Source organism: Stegastes partitus, unplaced genomic scaffold, assembly GCF_000690725.1.
Source record: "Stegastes partitus isolate 25-593 unplaced genomic scaffold, Stegastes_partitus-1.0.2 Scaffold1425, whole genome shotgun sequence".
In the NCBI taxonomy this organism is placed as follows: Eukaryota; Metazoa; Chordata; class Actinopteri; family Pomacentridae; genus Stegastes; species Stegastes partitus.
In genome coordinates this window covers 65,563-82,879 of record NW_007579156.1, presented here as the reverse complement: position 1 = coordinate 82,879, position 17,317 = coordinate 65,563, and the positions used below count along the sequence as shown (strand labels likewise).

Below are 17,317 nucleotides of genomic sequence, written 5' to 3'. Positions count from 1 at the left end.
AGTCACTCTTGTGTGCTTCACAGCTGGCAAAAGAGAGCGAGCGACTCCAGGCCATGATGACCCACCTGCACATGCGCCCCTCAGAGCCAAAGCCTTTTAACCAACCTGTGAGTCCAAATTACATGACATTTACCATCTGACCTCAAACCTCTGTCTCTACCTCTTATTCACCCGCAAGCTCCTCTTAATTGATCACTTTCTTTACTTCTGCCCTTCTTGGGATTTCACATTTCTCTGTTACTGTTTAGCTTGGTATCTACGCCCCCTATTGACCAAAGAAGGCTAATGTGTTATTTATAAATCATCCAGGCCTACTTTCTGTCTCTCTTGTACTTTTCCACGCTCCATTTTGTCTTTCTTTTTTGTTTCCTTTATTCTATTATTCTTCATCTTAAACTTCCCATGATCCAGTGCATTTTATTTCCAAGAAAACTACTTTTTTGTTGTCTTCCAATTCCTCAGACGAAGTCACAGATTGCAGCTTTTTACACGTTCAAACTGTTTCCAAGTTGAATTTCTATTCAAAAATTGCAACTTCTTCGGTTGCTGATGAGGGAGAACAGCCAGAGCACTCTCTCACTTTATTTCCAGAATGTGCCGACAAATAGAATCGAAAATTGATGTGTCGTGTGTGTGTGTGTGTGTGTGTGTGTGTGTGTGTGTGTGTGTGTGTGTCCACACTGACTGGTGAGGTTGTTATTAGGTATCTAATGAATATTTCATTATTCAGATTGACGAGGAGTCTTATTAAAATATGAAGATGTTGAAATTAATTGTCAATTAGAGGTAGAGTGTCTTAATTTGAGGATATAAATGGGTGCAGCCGAGTGGCAATGTGTGTGTGTGTGTGTGTGTGTGTGTGTGTGTGTGTGTGTGTGTGTGTGTGTGTGTGTGTGTTTGTGCGCACTTGTGTGTCTGGATGATGTGTTGATCGCAGGGGGATCAGCTGCCATTATCATCTAATGGGAAATCAGGAAGAGGCGTGTTCTGTCACCACTGGAGACGAGCCTCAGGGTCAGGGATTGGAGAAGGAGGGGCAGAGGAGGAGCATCAGGAATGGAAACAAAGCTTGGCCTCAATTAACAGTGTTCGACTGTTGCCGTGGTGATGGGGCAGGGTTGCAGCTTTAATGAAGTACCTGTTAAACAGCCCCGCCCCCTCCGGCCCGCTTAAATGGTACAGAGAGGGAGCAGAGTAAAGAGGAGGCGATTCACACATTTTACATACATCTAGACAACACACATACACACTCAGTGGTTTTAATTAGTCCAAAACTAGCAGCCTTACAACGGCTCTCCCAAAGAGACTGGGAGTACTGGTTCGTTGTGTATGTGTATGCGTTTGTATGTGTGTGCGTGTGTGAGGCTCTGCCTAATTGGGCCGAATTGGTCCGTGAAGACTTCGCCACCGCAGAGCACATGTGTGTGTTCCCTTCTTACAAACATGCTGTCGTGTGGTTTTGTTTTTGTAAGCTCAGGGTTAATTGCAGCCAGCGCCATGTGTATAAATATATGTGCATGTTCAGAGTGTGCGCGTGTGTGCGGTTCTACACAAATGATAGGGCCACATATTCATAGGGAGTGCTGCAGGCCTGATTTTTTTTTTTATGGGAGTTAGCCTAGTAGCGCACCTGAACAGAGCAACCTTTATCGCAAAAGGTTAAATTAAGTCAAATTAATGGTTGGAACAGTTTTCAGCAGCAGGCCGTCTGGTCTGTGTGGATCATTTCTGCGCTCTATTATGGCAGAGCAGGGAAACTAAATGGACATGCCACTTCTGAATTGAAACCTCAGTAAGAATACCTTAGCGAAGGATTGAAATTGTCGAATGCATTGATATCACCTGACCCTGAGACCCTGATCTTATCTAGATGACCCTTTTATGTAAACAGCCGCAGTGCTCAGCTGACAGCGAAACACAAGGACAGCAATAGTTATAAAGAAAACCATTTGTTGTCCCATAACCTGCGGGTCAGGCAGGTTTGGGTAAGCTCAACAGAAAGTATCACAAGTTCAGGCGGGTTGGCTCAAACAGTGACAAAGCAGCTTTTCAGCTAACTTATAAATAACTTACAGAAACACTGAGTGCAGTACGCTAGGCTGTGATTAGCCCACTAATCCACCTTTTTGTCACTCTCTCGAACTTCCTTGAACACTCACATGCACGGACCAGAGAGTGCAAGTACTCTTATGCCCCGACTGTCGCTAATCTGCATCGGCAAACTGTGAACTGACTCACATCTAGCACACGTGTCTGTACCCAGACTATGATATTTAAGTAACAAGCAGAAACGTGGAGTCGCAGAAAAGCAGTCGGATCACAGAGACACACTGCTGCCTGTGTTATTTCTGTAATATTCCTTTAATATTTCTGTGATCATTCAGTAGCGTCTGTGCTGCTGAAAATAGACCCTAGACCGATCCACCTCCATAACAAAACATTTCAGGAGAGGCATGACTATAGATACAGTTTTTACTATTGATGTTTGGCGTAATCTGGGAGTGGAGCAGGTAATGTGACCGAGGAAATTAACCTGCAAATGAATCTGCACAGACTACATAGCGCTTCGCTTCTAGTTACACGTATTCCGAGGTCATATAACTTAAAATGGCCATGGATGTATTGTGACAAACGTGAGTAAAACCCCTGTTGATTAAACTCAGTCTGCTGCATAAAATTTCATGGGTTATTTACTCATTAATACACATTTATTAAAAAGAAAAGACAGTTGTGGAAGGGAAAGAAGGAAGATGACTGGGTAAAATGGAAATGTGGAATTAGAAATGAAGCCATTGTGGTTAGGGCATTTAGCAACAGGGCTCGAGTTGGGGTGAGGTGTTCGACTTAAGCATATTTTTGGACTGTAGTGCAGGTTTCAAAAAAGCCTGAATCACTACCCAGCGATAAAACATTCTCCAGACTTGAAACATGCACGATCCATCTCTAAAGTCAATTTCTCATTGTATTTTTATTTTTTTAATTTCTCACCTTTTTAAACTGACATCAGTTTTCATGATGTGTATCAATAGTCTGTTAACAAGTGACAAGCTACAATGCAACAGGATATATTTTTAAAAATGATGTTTTTGTTTGTAAGTAGAAAAACTATGAAATCTCGCTGCCACACACGAAGCTGACATGATTTTTGCGTCTCCTTCCAGCTGAACCTGGCTTCCAGTGGCTCTCTGTTAAAGCGGGACAGCGACGCCTACCCGGAGGGACTCCCCCACCCCCCCACCTCCGCCGCCACCCCCATCACCCCACTGCGACAGGGACCCTCAGTCATCAGCTCCTCCAGCCTGCACACACACTCCCACTCCCACTCGCACGCTGTCGGGCCCATACGTAGGCGCAACTCCGACAAGTACTGCACCCCCATCGCCTCAGGTAGACCGCAACATACATCTTCCCCCCTCACACCGATTCCCTCATTACCCTCCCATTTATGTTATTATCATGCATTATCTACTTATTGAGTTATAATTAACTGATTAATTTTCTTTATTTATTTGGCTCCCCATTAGCCGTCACGAATGTTATGTGACGCTTCTCTTCTTGGGGTCCGTACGTGATTTCAGAAATTTTTAATCGAGTATTGATGACTTTTTTTTTTTTTTTTTTCTCACAAAACTTGTTGCTGTGTCCCTGCCAGAGCATTAAAATATGTCGTAATTCAGCCGTGGAGCTTTTTCACGTCAGACATTTTGACTTTGACAGCAGGGAAAGCACAGGTGTATTAATGAGGGCTCCGTTCTACTTAGGGGAGGTCCTGCTTTCGTGCATGCTGGGTCATGTGTCACGGCGTACTGGGACACTTAATGGAACTGAGCCATCATTAATTCCACCTGTGCTTTCCCTACTGTGACAAGTCAAAATGGCCGCGGTGAAAAAGGTCGATCACTTTTAGACAATCACTGCCGTTTCTTGTCTTTGTTGCAGTTGAAACTTACTGTAGTTTCAGTGCAATCGAAGCAATAACTTTTTAAATGTGTGCTTTGAACTGTCACAAATAATCCACATGAACTGCTGCAAAAGCCTTTAAATGGTTGGAGAAAAGAAAACACGTGTAGCATCTTCATAAACGTCACTAATAAAATTTGCCTGATTTTTTGAACAATATCAACTATCTAGATAAACCCTGATTATTTGTTCTATTCTTTTTCTTGAGAATTTTTCTTCAAAAATCCTAATTTACAAATATTTCAAGTTCACAGACTAATTTAAAATGTTCTCTCTTTTTTTTTTCAGAGCTCGCTCAGAACTGTGAGTTCTACAAGAATGCTGATGTCAGGCCTCCCTTTACCTACGCCTCTCTTATACGTCATGTAAGTCTCTCCAGTGATCCCTCTTGCCGTCTCCCCGTCTGTGTCCTCCTCTAACTTCTGTCCCACTTCATCTCGTTCTCAGGCCATTCTGGAGTCCCCAGACAGACAGTTGACTCTCAATGAGATCTACAACTGGTTTACACGAAAGTTTGCCTATTTCAGGAGAAACACAGCCACATGGAAGGTAAAGGCACACCATGTACACACACTGAAACACTTGGATTTTCTCAAAAACGTTTAAATTAACTTCAGTTTTATCCTTCGTCCTCTCTGCAAAGTTCTTGAAACCTTGCCAAGTCACATTCTGTTCAGATTCAGGTTATGGTACAAGATGTTATTCAGTAAAACAGAGAAATAACTGATGGAAGATGTAAACCAGGGCAATTAACAAACTAATTTGGAGTTGTTTAGATGATGGGGGAAACAAGCAGAGCCATATTTAGAAAATGAAAGTCTGTGCTCCAGTTCTGATTGGTGCCAAGAGAGCTCAATATTTTGACTAAAACTAAAATGTGGTATACAACTGTGACTGGTTTAAAGCTGATTACTGCAAAGTAATTGCGGTCTGTGCCCGCTGATGAAGCCTCAAACCCAAGCAGACGCCAGCGGAGAGTCGTTAGACCACAATGAAAGAAACAACATTCACAGGCAGGTTTTCCTGTGTTGTTTAAAACATCGAGGACTGGCCAGAATGACCTCACTTAGCAGAAAATCTGGTCACTTTCGAGGCCTAATTTTAACACTTGCACATTGATACAAGCGCAGTAACACTCGCAGACACACACTCCTGCACACTCATTTTAAAGCTGACTTTGCTTGGCTCCTAAAGATATGACTGATTTGACAGTTATTGGCTGTTTCTGTCCTTTATGAGACACTTTCCTACTGCTATCTTCCTCTCCTTTCTTCTCGCACTTTCGCCTTTATATCTCTCTCTCTCAGGCCTAAACAATCCTCTCTCCTCCAACACGGCACATGGAGTGTCAGCCCAGTAAAGCCACCTCTAGCTGTTATGCAGCCTCATTACAGAAAAGCACATAAAGAGCTAACACACACTGCTCATGATCACACAGTGAATTGTCTCGTTCCGTCTCTAACACACACACACACGCGCGCATGCACGCGACCTGATCCCACTATTGTAGGTGTTGACCCATTTCTACAGCAACCTCACACTAATTTGGGTGTCGAAAAGAGGGAAAGTGAGGAAACCAGCAAAGGAGCGAGAAGGGGGCGACCGCATCCTTCCTCTAATAACCCCGACCAAGGAAGGAGGGATGGGATGATGATGATGCAAGGAGGGGTGTGGAGGAGGTTAAGAGACAGGGTAGCCAGGAATATCTTTACCTCCTCATCTGACTTTTATGAATTTTAACTATTAATGCCGGGTGTCTGCTTCCTGTGCCGTTGGCCTAGCAGACCTTTAAATATAGCTCGGCATGGCCTTATGTATTTATATAGCAGCTCAGCGAGTCAAATAGGGCCGCAGAGATGTATGTCCTTTAATAAGCCGTTATATTTCATGAGGAGAGCAGCGGTGTCAGGGAGTGGAAGTCATTGATCAGAGAAACAGAGGGGTAGAGAATGAAGAAGAGACGAGTGAGAGAGAGAAGAAGAAAGAGGTGATTGAGAGATGGGAAGAAATGAGTGTTAAGTGTTATTTCAAGGCGCTACATGATGAGGTGGAGTTTATTTTTTCACCTTGACTCACCTAGTACCATTCGCTTTTTTGGAAGGTAATTGATCCTATGCATAAAAACAGGATAAAAGAAATGCAGTTAACACTTTATGAGCTGCTTTACCGTGATTTCCAGTTGTGGAATGCAAGAAGGTACATTTACACAAGTCGTGCACTTAAGTGCAAATTTGACGTACTTCAGGCCCTACTGAGGTACCACTTAATGGGAGTATTTCCATTCCGTTGCTTTTTTTAAACTTACATTCCACTACAGTTTAAAGGAAAATATTACAGTGTATTTACTCCGCTGAAGTGACTTAACAGTCTTAGTAACTAGTTAAATTGCAGATTAAGATTTTCAAATACAATACATATGATGATTTATTCTAATAAATTTGCTCTAATCAACTACAACAGTAAAATTCTACTTAGACACTAAAACATCAGTAATAATAATCCAATATGATACAAAACAGTGTAACACTCAGGGGACAGTGTTTCTACCTTGTAATTGCTTTTGCCTTTAGTCATTTAAGTGCATTTTTCTAATAACAATTGACTACTTTCACAACAAATGTTTTCAATGCAAGACTGTTAGAATACATATCATTTTCACAGTGTGGTATAGCTACTGGTATTTAGGCAAAGGATCTGAATACTTCTTTTTTTTTTTCCATTTCTTCTTTATTTACACAAATGTCCTGTTTTGTTCTTTTCTTATTCATTCTCTTACCTTATGATTTGAATTGCTTGCATATATTTCTGTTTGGAATTCTATCAAAATAGCCTATCCCATGATGCATTAGGCAGAAGGCAAAAGCTCAACTGGACCAATCAAAACGTTCAAACCTTTACAATATAAAGACAATAACACTTCCAAAACTATCAGTGAAACTGAAGGAAATCTGTTGTTGTTGTTTTTTCTTTTCTGCTGTACACAATTCAATCTTTCCTCCCAAATCTCTGCCTCCAGTCGTCCCCCCCACATCAGCCAGAGGGAGGGGAGATGAGTGGCACATGTGCTGTGACCCACTGTAAATGACTGCTAATGTTTTAACTGGGAGAATTAGGCTTTCATCACGGAGACGAATGCAAATAGCGCTGCAATAGCACCGGTGTCTGGCGCGTGTGTCTGTGTGCATGTGTGTGTGTTTGCACTGTCAGGGTGGCGGGCGGAGATTGGGGTCAGACTCATTTACAAAACTTAGCATCACGGCTCGGGGGTTGAGGGGATGCGGGGGAGAAAAGGGTTCCTCCGCTGATTATGGCTTGTGTAATTACGTGTGTGTGTTTGTATGTGTGTGCGTGTGTGTATCTGCGTGTGTAATTATGGCAAGGAGTGATGCATGCCTGGCCTGTCCCTCCCTCTCGGCTTAGAACAGCGTGTCAGAGAGAATATGCAGGATTTAATTATAGACGAATTAAAATTGGTAATGAAATTGGGCATGAACAAACTACAAATAGCAGATGAAAAGGGAGGCCTGTCCCTGGGGGGTTGAGACGAAGATAGCGGTGTGCCTGCTTGCTTGGCTGTCTGAGTGCCTGTGGATGTGTGTGTTTCTGTGTGTGTGCTGATGATGACTGATTAGAAACATTCTGAGATAAAATAACGCTACTAGAGAACTGCTGCCTTGTATTACTGCTGTACAGGCAGCTACAGTAACGTGTAAAGTGATGGGTAAAAAAAAAAAAAAGTTAAGTTAGGGTTTTTTTTTAAAAAAAGGACTACTGTCCTCAGGTCACATTATGGATAAACTTGTAATAGAAAGCATTGCTTCTTCAGTGCTGAACTGAAATGTGCTTACCGCTGACTGGATAAGAACCTCAGGTGAAAAATGATCATTTTTCCTCGCGTTAAAGATACTCTTTAAGGACACACTTCCCACTGGAATATCTTTCTGAACAAAGTTAGAGATTTTCTGAAAATAGCAGCAGGCATCAGGAAAGATTGGTACTACAAAACCAGTACAAATACTTACTGCATTTATCACCTCACAGGAAAAGTTCAGAAGGTGTTTTACAATGATTTCATTCAGTCGTTGCTGTTAGATGCTGGTTTTCAGCTGATTGCTTCCTCTACATGCTGTTCGCACATTTTGAACATTTATAAGCTCAAGGAACAGGAAGACGGCAACCTAATTTTTAAGTAAAATACCTAAGATGAAATAAATCAAATATCAAACAATGAATTATATCACAACAATCCCTTTCCCTTCCTGTCTTCCTTTTGCCAGAATGCTGTGCGCCACAACCTGAGTCTGCACAAGTGTTTTGTTCGTGTTGAGAACGTGAAGGGGGCCGTGTGGACTGTGGATGAAGTTGAATACCAAAAGAGGAGACCACCAAAGATGACCGGGTAAGCGCACGCGTACATACGCTCGTTTGTTTTCCCCGATTGCGGCTGATGTGAGCGTGAGCTTATGGGTGCTGGCACAATGATTGCCCAAATGGAGCCTTTATTATTACCAAGCAGCCAACTCAGGAATCAAGTAAAAACAAAAGGCAGGGAGGCTGCTGGCTCGTAATGTATGTACTGTATGTGCGAGTGCGTGTGTGTGTTTTTCCCTGTTTGTCGACACCATTAGTAAGCAGCTGTGTGAGATGCAAGACAGGGAAAAAAACCTTGTTAGCATATGTAAACAGATGTTCTTTCCAACCACCAGAGAACCCTGGGATAATTGCGTGCACACACCTGCACGCCAGATATCAGACGCTTTCATATGTGTGTTTTAGCATCTGTTTACAGTCTGTGGTCGGGAACAAACACATTTGTCAGATTTGTCATCGGGCTTTTAGTGAGGTGACATCTTTTCACACGTGTGCGCAATCTGTGGCTCTCTCTAACGTCTCTCTTTCTGCATATGTGTAGAAGTCCCACTCTGGTGAAAAACATGATTTCAGGCCTGGGCTTTGGATCCCTAAACGCCAGCTACCAGGTAAGGCATGCCCTCTCCTTCCCCTCTTTTCTCTCCCCCCTTCTCTCTCTCTTTTTCTCTCCCACACACACACACACACATATAGCAGCCAGTAATAATCAAGGACACTAATATCAATTCCCTCTTATAATTAGCCGATTCCCTAACGACGCTCACACCACCTCCCTCCTCCTCCTCCCACATCAGCACACTCTCACCTCCCACCTCACTTCCTCACACATGCGCCACCCCCACCACCACCACCACACACACAAACACACACCAAGACCCATCTCCTCACTTCAGTGCAGACATACCCACCGTACCCACACACACACACACACACATGCAATTGTGCGACTGAGATGATTTATAGCATCAAGTAGTTGTCAATTAAGGTTACTGCATAAAATTATCGCCTGTCCCAGAAAATCCACCTCTGAGCCAGTGAGAATTCCTTGTCTTTTTTTTTTTTTTTTTTTTTTTTCCTGTGTGAGAGGGGAGGTGGGGTGAGTCTCTCAGTCAGTGTCCAACCTTTCTCATCAAACATCTGGATGTTTGTGACGGAAGCTGCTCCCGTTGGTTCGGCTGTTTCCCAGTTCTGAAGACAGTGATGCTGCACCATGTTTGTGTTTAATCTGAGGTTGGGGCTCAGTTGCTCTTAACATTCCTGTCGAGACTTTGGTGTCAACACACACTTTCACTCATGACATGGACTTAACCGTACACGCACAGCCCTTTGCAGGGAAAGTACTGTATATAAGTGCCCCCTAGTGGTTTGTCATGTTCACTGGCACACGAGTGGATAGAAACGCTCTCATTTGTACATAAAGTAAAACTCTCTGTCGTCCCTTGTTGCTTTTACCATTTATGCAAATTGTGTTTTAAGTACAGCTCCATCCCAGTTCGGCCTACAGATAGATTTTGATTGCATTAACGCTTAAATAAATCCAAGTTAAGTGGAGTTAAATGTCTGATTGTACAGATTGAAGAGCTTCATCACATCTTTCTGGCTTTGTCATTTTCACATGGCTTCTCAAATTTCATATTGAAAAAACTTTTCCCATTTAAATTGACCCTCGAACTCATGTTTGTACGTAGGCGGCTCTGGCAGAAAGCAGTCTGTCCCTGCTGAACAGCCCTCCCTTGGTGACCCCTCCGTCTGCTGCCAGCCTCAACATGCTGCACGTGGGCCATGATGATGTCAGCTCCACCGTGGAGCAGGTCAACAGCAATGGCAGCTGCAGCCCCACACTCAGCCCTCAACAGTACAGGTACACAAATACGCATGCACACATGTATGAAGGCGCAAGTAGACGAAACAAAACTGCTTTGACGTTATTCCCACACACTGCACATATTTACATTTACATATTACACTGAATTTTAAGAATATCAGCTCAGGTTCAACTGGAGTGTTTAAATTATGTTGTGCATACGTTGATCAGCTGAAAATTGTAAAAAAAAAAAAAGAAAAAATACATGAATTTTCTATTATGCGTGCAAGTTTTGCATCTTTAGTATTCTAATATCACTCACACACTCTGAACCATTCCATGATTTCTGGAAGCAGATGTTATTGTTAGATTTAAAGCACAAGTTTTATCCTTTGGGTGCTACAACTGCACAAAAAAATTCTAAAGAATAGAAGCGATAGAAATAAAGTCAGTCGAAATACACACAAAACCTAACAGAATGAACCCACGTTGACTGAAATACAGTACAAGATCATTTCAGGTGAACTAAACTTTAGAAGCACTAATCTGGCTTCAGTCAAGACATATATGCACACGAACACTCTGCCTTGAAAACCCATCTCACTCCCAGTTCTCTGCTCTCTCCTGCAGCCACCCGGTGCATGTGAAGGAGGAGCCCACTGAGGTGGAGGAAGACAGTCGGCCAGTATCCCTCCTGGCTGGTGTCACACACAGCCTGCCATTGCCGAGCGACGAGCGCGACCTGGAGGAGGATCTTCCCACAGAGGAGCTGGAGTAGGACAGATCCGAGCAAGACCAGAGGGACGGGACTTTTTTTGAGATCAATCCCCCCGAAGCCCTCTCGCCGGTGTGAAGAGGAAAAGATAGCAACAGTACACTTAAGAGAAAAAAGAGAATGTTTTTTTGTTGTTTTTGTTTTTTGTTTTTAAGGAAATTCAAGCAACTAAGGACGACATTAAGAAACTCCAAACAGGGTTAGATGACCTTTGTTACTTTCAGACGCAAAAACAAGACTGTGGAGCACTGCTTTACCTCCATGTGTTGCTTTCACCAACACTTGGCTCAGAGGTGTAACACCACTTAATGCATACACACTCACACAAACACGCACACCACACAAACACTCATTCACTTGTCAAACCAATGTCTCGTCATCCTCCCTGGAAAAGTCACCCTCTGTGTAGAGACCCCTAGAGGCGTGGACACACACATTCTCCCACCAACCCAACGTACGCCCTCCTCTCTGTCGTCTCGGTCTGCCTGGTGAGCCGTTTTATCTCAACGTCAGTCGAGAAGACGCGTGTGTGTGTGTTAGAAAGAACGCGACACACACACACACACACAGGATCATGTGTATATAGATCTGGAGCAGTCACCAGGGGCTGTGTAGTATACCTCTCCTTCTTCCCCGTCTTTGAGTCAATCACTTGCTTTTTCATTTTCTTTGGTTTGATTAAAATGAAACTGTTGGGCTTCGAGATGAGGAGGAAGGACGAGTGCTTTCAAAGATTACCTCCAACAGTACTCCAGCTCCTCCGCAGAGCGGGCTCCTGTCGACCCAGCTGAGGCGATGCGGCCCCGGTCCCTGCCCAAACTTCTGCCAGCAGCAAGACACTTGAGTGAGAGGCATCTTTTAAACTCTGTGCTTCTAAGTGGAAAAAAAAAAGAAGACATTTCCCACCTTACCTACATCCCCTCCCATTCCCCCCCCAGAAGACTGCAGGAATAGGACCATTTGGTGCTGTCCTTCTTCTCTCCTCCGTCTGCAGATGGAGTGATGAGCATGGAACACTTTTGAGGAAAAAGAAGAAAAAGAGGGGAAGCAGTGAGAAATGATGGAGGAAGCGTCTACAGAAATATTGTGACTAAAAAAAAAAAAAAGAAAACTGTCGATGATTATGGAATATAACAAGAAAAAAATGTGTGGTAGCTTTTGTCATTTCCTTTTTTTTTATTTTATTTGATGTTATTATCATTGTTTATTATTTGAGGATCAATATTTCCAAGGTGGCGTTCTGTTTTGACGTACCTTTTCTAAGGATGCTGTTTTTGTTTTTTGTATTGTAAGTTGTTTGATTTACTCTGGTTGTTCACACCATTCCAAATGAGTATTGGCAAAAAAAAAAGAAAAAAAAAAAGGTAATAATAACAAAAAGCGCAGTATTGTCCCAACTTACCCGAACCCTACTCCTGCCCCTCTCCCTTTCTGTCCCAAGTGTAGCAGGCAAGAAATTTGGAAATAGCACTTAAAGTTGCCATTATCCAGACAGATTATTTAACAGCTAAATCTTTTTTTTTTCTTTTAATTCTCTCTCATTCACTTGTTTTTGGTTGTGTATTTAGTTGAGAAATATCCGTAATGCTTTAAAAAAATATATATATTATTACTGCAGTCAGAGAATACCTCATCCCACAAAGGTTCTACCTGGAACTGTGTCCAAATTGATAGAGAAATAAAGGGGAATTCTTTCTGTGGGACACCAAATGTGGCAACTCTGCTCAGCTTCGACTCAAAGCTCTATGGTTGTAATAGTTACTGTGTAGAAGCTATCTGCAATTCACTGTGTGAGTTTGTGTTAAAGGAATAGCACGTGAGATTTATTTCCTTGTTTTCCATGAGCATAAAAGCATTACTTTTCTCTCCAGTGCCATACCAAATTTAACATTTATTTTAATCTATTTTCTGCTTATTCCCGTTTTATTTTTGTTACAGGTAACCAAAGAAATATGTAGAAAACCAAAAACCCTGTAGTTTATTTTGCCCTTTATGTTTCCTTTTTTTTTTTTCTTTCTTAAAGAACTGGCCAAAAGACAACAAACCAGGAGTTTGAATTCTTATTATTGTATTCATATAATTATTGTGTTAAAATTATACATGACTTACAGTGCTGACCATTCCAAAAACCAAAGTGTGTAAAAGCAAACTAGAATTTGGAGACGGTTACAAATGACTCATATTAGGTATGAGGCCAAAAGCTAGTATTAACAAACCTCGCACAGTTCCTCTGAAAAAACAAAAGAAAGAGAAAAGGAAAAAAAAAAAAAGCACTTAGAAGTGAAACCCTGTCTCTCCCACACTCAGGCTCAACTGTTCAACTGTGTTCCAAACACAATCGTAGGACTGGCCCATCTACAGAATGAGCAGGCCTATAAACGAGGCACTCATGAAGCATTTGAACACAACATTTATGTATCTTTACAAACTGAGGCGCCAACAAAAAGAGAGCTGAAATGAAAACATTTCAAAACACATGGCGTTACAAGGTACTTTTTTTGGATACTGTTGTAATAAACATTTGGATTTTTAAATCTAGAAAAAAAAAAAAGCTCTTTAAACACAAAAAAAATCCCTCTCGATCTGTATGTAGCCTTCACAGGACGAGGAAGTGTATTGTAATGTGCATAGAAAAGAAGTGCCATCTTTGGACAGGGAGGAGTTATTCCAAATATTAATAATACAAAAAAGAGGGAAAAGCTAAACACAATGATAGTATACCAATGTAAGAGGAAAACAACCAAGGGACATCATGTAATTTAAAGTTGGGTTCATATTTTCATACTTTTTGTCAAACTATCTCTTGCACTTCAGACGGTTTTTCTTATTTAATGAAAGAACCTTTCCGATGACTTTGTGTTCAAACAGGACTGTTTCCTGTCACATTAGAGACTGATTTCTTACAAAGTACAAAGTGGCAGACAGACATTTTGAAACGAGATGAAAACCAAAAATAACGCTACCTCCTTTTCAAAACAGTTCAACACATAGCCAATGGGAGACTGAACTCTCTGAAATATTTTTTTTCTCCATTCTTCCTCAATGATAATAATGAATGCCAAAATTGTTGTTACACTTACTGTATGACTGACACACACACACACACTTACACACACACAAAAATAGCTATTTGGTGATCCGGACTCCCTAACACACATCTGCTTGAGCCCAAAAACATAGAGACGTTTCACTTTCACCATAGAATTAAAAATGACTACCTCTCCTTAAACCACATCTAAAGCACTCTCTGCGTCTCCAAATGTGTTGTGAAGTGCTCACTATATATGAACAGTTTTCTATCAGCTGCGTAAAACTGACCATACTCCTGCACCCGATTAGCATTGAGCTGTGTGAACAGCCTCTCAACCGTGTGCTTTGACTGTATGTGTGCATATTCATGATCAGGCTCAGCTCTCAGCCAATGGGAAGCTGCTCATTAGCGGCTGTGTGTTGTCGCGGCGAGCTGGTGTGTCGGAGGTCGTGACGGGGTCGACTGTATCGGTGCCACACCGCGCACACTGACGCACACATGCAGGGGGTGTAACAGAAGCATAGAAGCAGGGCTATGGGTTAGTGCAAACTGTGGCTCTGACCATCCAGATATCCAAAGACCCACAACACAGCAGCACCCCCCCCTCCCCTCCTCCCCCCTCCTCCCTTCACCAAAACACTCACAGAGACGTTGAGAGGACTAACACACTTAATGAAACTCATCACTACTACTAGTAATATCCAAACCAAGAGGAACTGCTGCATACAGTACATAGATGAGCTCTGACTTGTGCTTTAAGGTACACCTGTAAACAAAGCTGTTTTATAAAGATGTAGATTGTTCACAGGTCACCATGTAACACTTCTGTTCTTTCTCCAGCTTGGCATAACATGATGTATTCTTGTATATTAATGCTTGGCTTATCTCTCCAGGGCATTCTTTCCCATTTGATTTTTTTTCCTTCTCTTTTTGGGGTTTCTTATTTTTCTGCACCTGTTTAGCTATTGTAAAGCTTTCAGCTCTGATTCCTATACTGTACTGCTAATGCTGAAGTATATGTATTTATCATATTAAGTGCTGCAGGTATCTTGGTTTAATAGTTTTTTTTTTTGTTTGTTTGTTTGTTTCCTTTTTTTTTCAGTTCTTCATAAAACGTCTGGGACGCTGATTTTTTAAGTGTATTATCTCTAAAAAAAAAAAAAAAGAAAAGAATTAAAGTTAGATCAGTGGTTTAGGTAACACCTGTTTGTATATTTATCTTAGCTAGGTCTATTTTGATACTTTTTTGTCTCTGTACTGCATTTATGCATTTTTAAGGAAAGAAAAAAAAAACAACAAATGGAAAACAAACTAAAAAGTTACTTCATTATGTATTGATACCTCAGAAGGACTTTTTCTCAAAGACAGGACCAAAACCTCTGAAAAGAAAAAGAGAAAGAGGAAAAAAAAAACAAAACAAAAAAAAACAATGTAAGAATATGTAGCCCCTCTCTTGCTTTAAAAAATGCGGAGCTCTAGAAAGGTATTGCTGTTGGTCCTTTCAGGTGCCAATATGTGTCCCTGCTCCCTGTGACCCCTCCCTCTGACCCCTGACCCCTGTCATTCCTGTGCTGAACTCCGACCCGCAGAGCTGTCAATCATCTGCAGGTGCCATGGGGGTGTCACTGAGTCAAACACCTGGCAGGTGGTGACCAGCCACAAACCTCATCTCCCAGTCCCACAGAGGCAGATCAAAGACTGAAACTGTTGCATTTTTGATACTCCTCCTCTTGCGTAGTCTCAATACCAAAATGTGGAATGGCTCTCAGAGATGCAGCTCATCCTCTGACTACCAAAGGCATTGCGAGCAAACATTGCTTCGTCCAAATTCCTGAACTGTAACCAAACTGTAACCAAACCAATGCCACAACCTTAACCAAACAAAAAACAAGCTACTTCCAAAACTTCTCCATCGACTTCACTGATCACCTTTACTGATAGCTGTTATCTCTCATACATCCACGTTAGCGGCGTTGTAGGAGCAACCTACATCCCATTGGCTGGTGACTGACTCAAAAGGACGCAGGGAGATCAAATCCTGATGTGTGATTGGACAGTTCTGAGGTGTCACGTGAGGGGGAAGGGACTCTCAAAGTGGAGCATTGCCTGACGGTATTATTAAGTAGACAGCCAGAATCCGATGGAACTACCACTTCAGCTCTCCTCTGGTTAAACCTTAGGAATGTGTGTACATTTTCAGCAGTGACTCTCTGTATTGTTTCTTAGTTCAGTTTACCTGTTTACCTCTCTTTATCCTTTGGTTTTTGTTATGTTTCTTGTTATTTGAAAGTGTGACCCGAGGAAGAGGCGGGAACAGGGACTGGGTGGTGGCTTTAGACAGACAGTGGAGCCCAGCCCTCTGACCCTCCACTCCGGGTAGCCATGTAATGCCAGTCACTGCCCTTTCCTTCATGCTGTATAAAAACACACACATATATCTGTGTATTTGTAACCTGAATCTTCTTGTGTCTGTCCATGCAGACAATAAAAAAACTGTACAGTAGGTCTAGTTGCATGTAATCTGTACTAATTATTGACAATGGCATTATAAAATGCAATAAAATACTTATTACACTGTCATTTGCTGCGTCTTCGTTTCTTCTCCAGTCAACTTAACACGAGCTTAAAGGACAAAACGTCTTCAGTTATCTTGAAATATTAAATGTTTAACTCAAGCTAACTGTGAAATATGTACATCAAACATAGTTAAAATAATAACATGAGACTCTGTATAAGGGCTGCAGGGTGGCGCAGTTGGTAGCACTGTTGCCGGTTCGCGTCCCGGTGGGGGCACCGGAATCTTTCTGCGTGGAGTTTGCATGTTCTCCCCGTGCAGCGTGGGTTCTCTCCGGGTTCTCCGGCTTCCTCCCACACAGTCCAAAAACATGTTGAGGTTAATTGGTGATTCTAAATTGTCCGTAGGTGTGAATGTGAGTGTGCTTGGTTGTCTGTCTCTAAGTGTAGCCCTGTGATAGACTGGCGACCTGTCCAGGGTGTCTCCTGCCTTCACCCTAAGTCAGCTGGGATAGGCTCCAGCCCCCCACGACCCGATCTGTATAGATAATGGATGGATGGACTCAGTACAATGTAATGCACTTAACACGACAGCCATGCAACAAACAACAGATATATTTTGATAAGATGTAGGACTATTTGAGACTACGCTGCTGCAATTGTCATTCTTGTCGCATTTCATATTGCGCACCCTGCACATTAACCAGTAAGACTACACATTACACACAAGCATTAGCTGAAACGGCAGTGTTACACTTGCGGAAAACAAGCACTATCAAATGAAGCTGCTTCAATTTTCACCGTGACCTCTGGCAGACTACTTGTCACATAAATGTTCTACTCCTGACTGCTGTAATTAAGG

The 17,317-nt window shown here is 42.1% G+C and overlaps 1 protein-coding gene across 3 annotated transcripts in view; it reads left to right on the top strand.

Annotated features, from left to right (window-relative positions):
* The window catches only part of foxp4 (forkhead box P4), a 95,893-nt gene extending 79,372 nt beyond the window's left edge, over positions 1-16,521 (top strand). For all 3 annotated transcript variants that reach the window (XM_008299499.1, XM_008299498.1, XM_008299495.1), the window contains exons 11-18: positions 24-107; positions 3,162-3,387; positions 4,249-4,325; positions 4,408-4,509; positions 8,238-8,359; positions 8,873-8,939; positions 10,020-10,192; positions 10,766-16,521. In XM_008299499.1, the coding sequence (XP_008297721.1) occupies positions 24-107; positions 3,162-3,387; positions 4,249-4,325; positions 4,408-4,509; positions 8,238-8,359; positions 8,873-8,939; positions 10,020-10,192; positions 10,766-10,913 (999 nt within the window). In that variant the 3' untranslated portion in view covers positions 10,914-16,521. The remainder of the gene's footprint in view (positions 1-23; positions 108-3,161; positions 3,388-4,248; positions 4,326-4,407; positions 4,510-8,237; positions 8,360-8,872; positions 8,940-10,019; positions 10,193-10,765) is intronic.
* Positions 16,522-17,317: the final 796 nt, after the last annotated feature.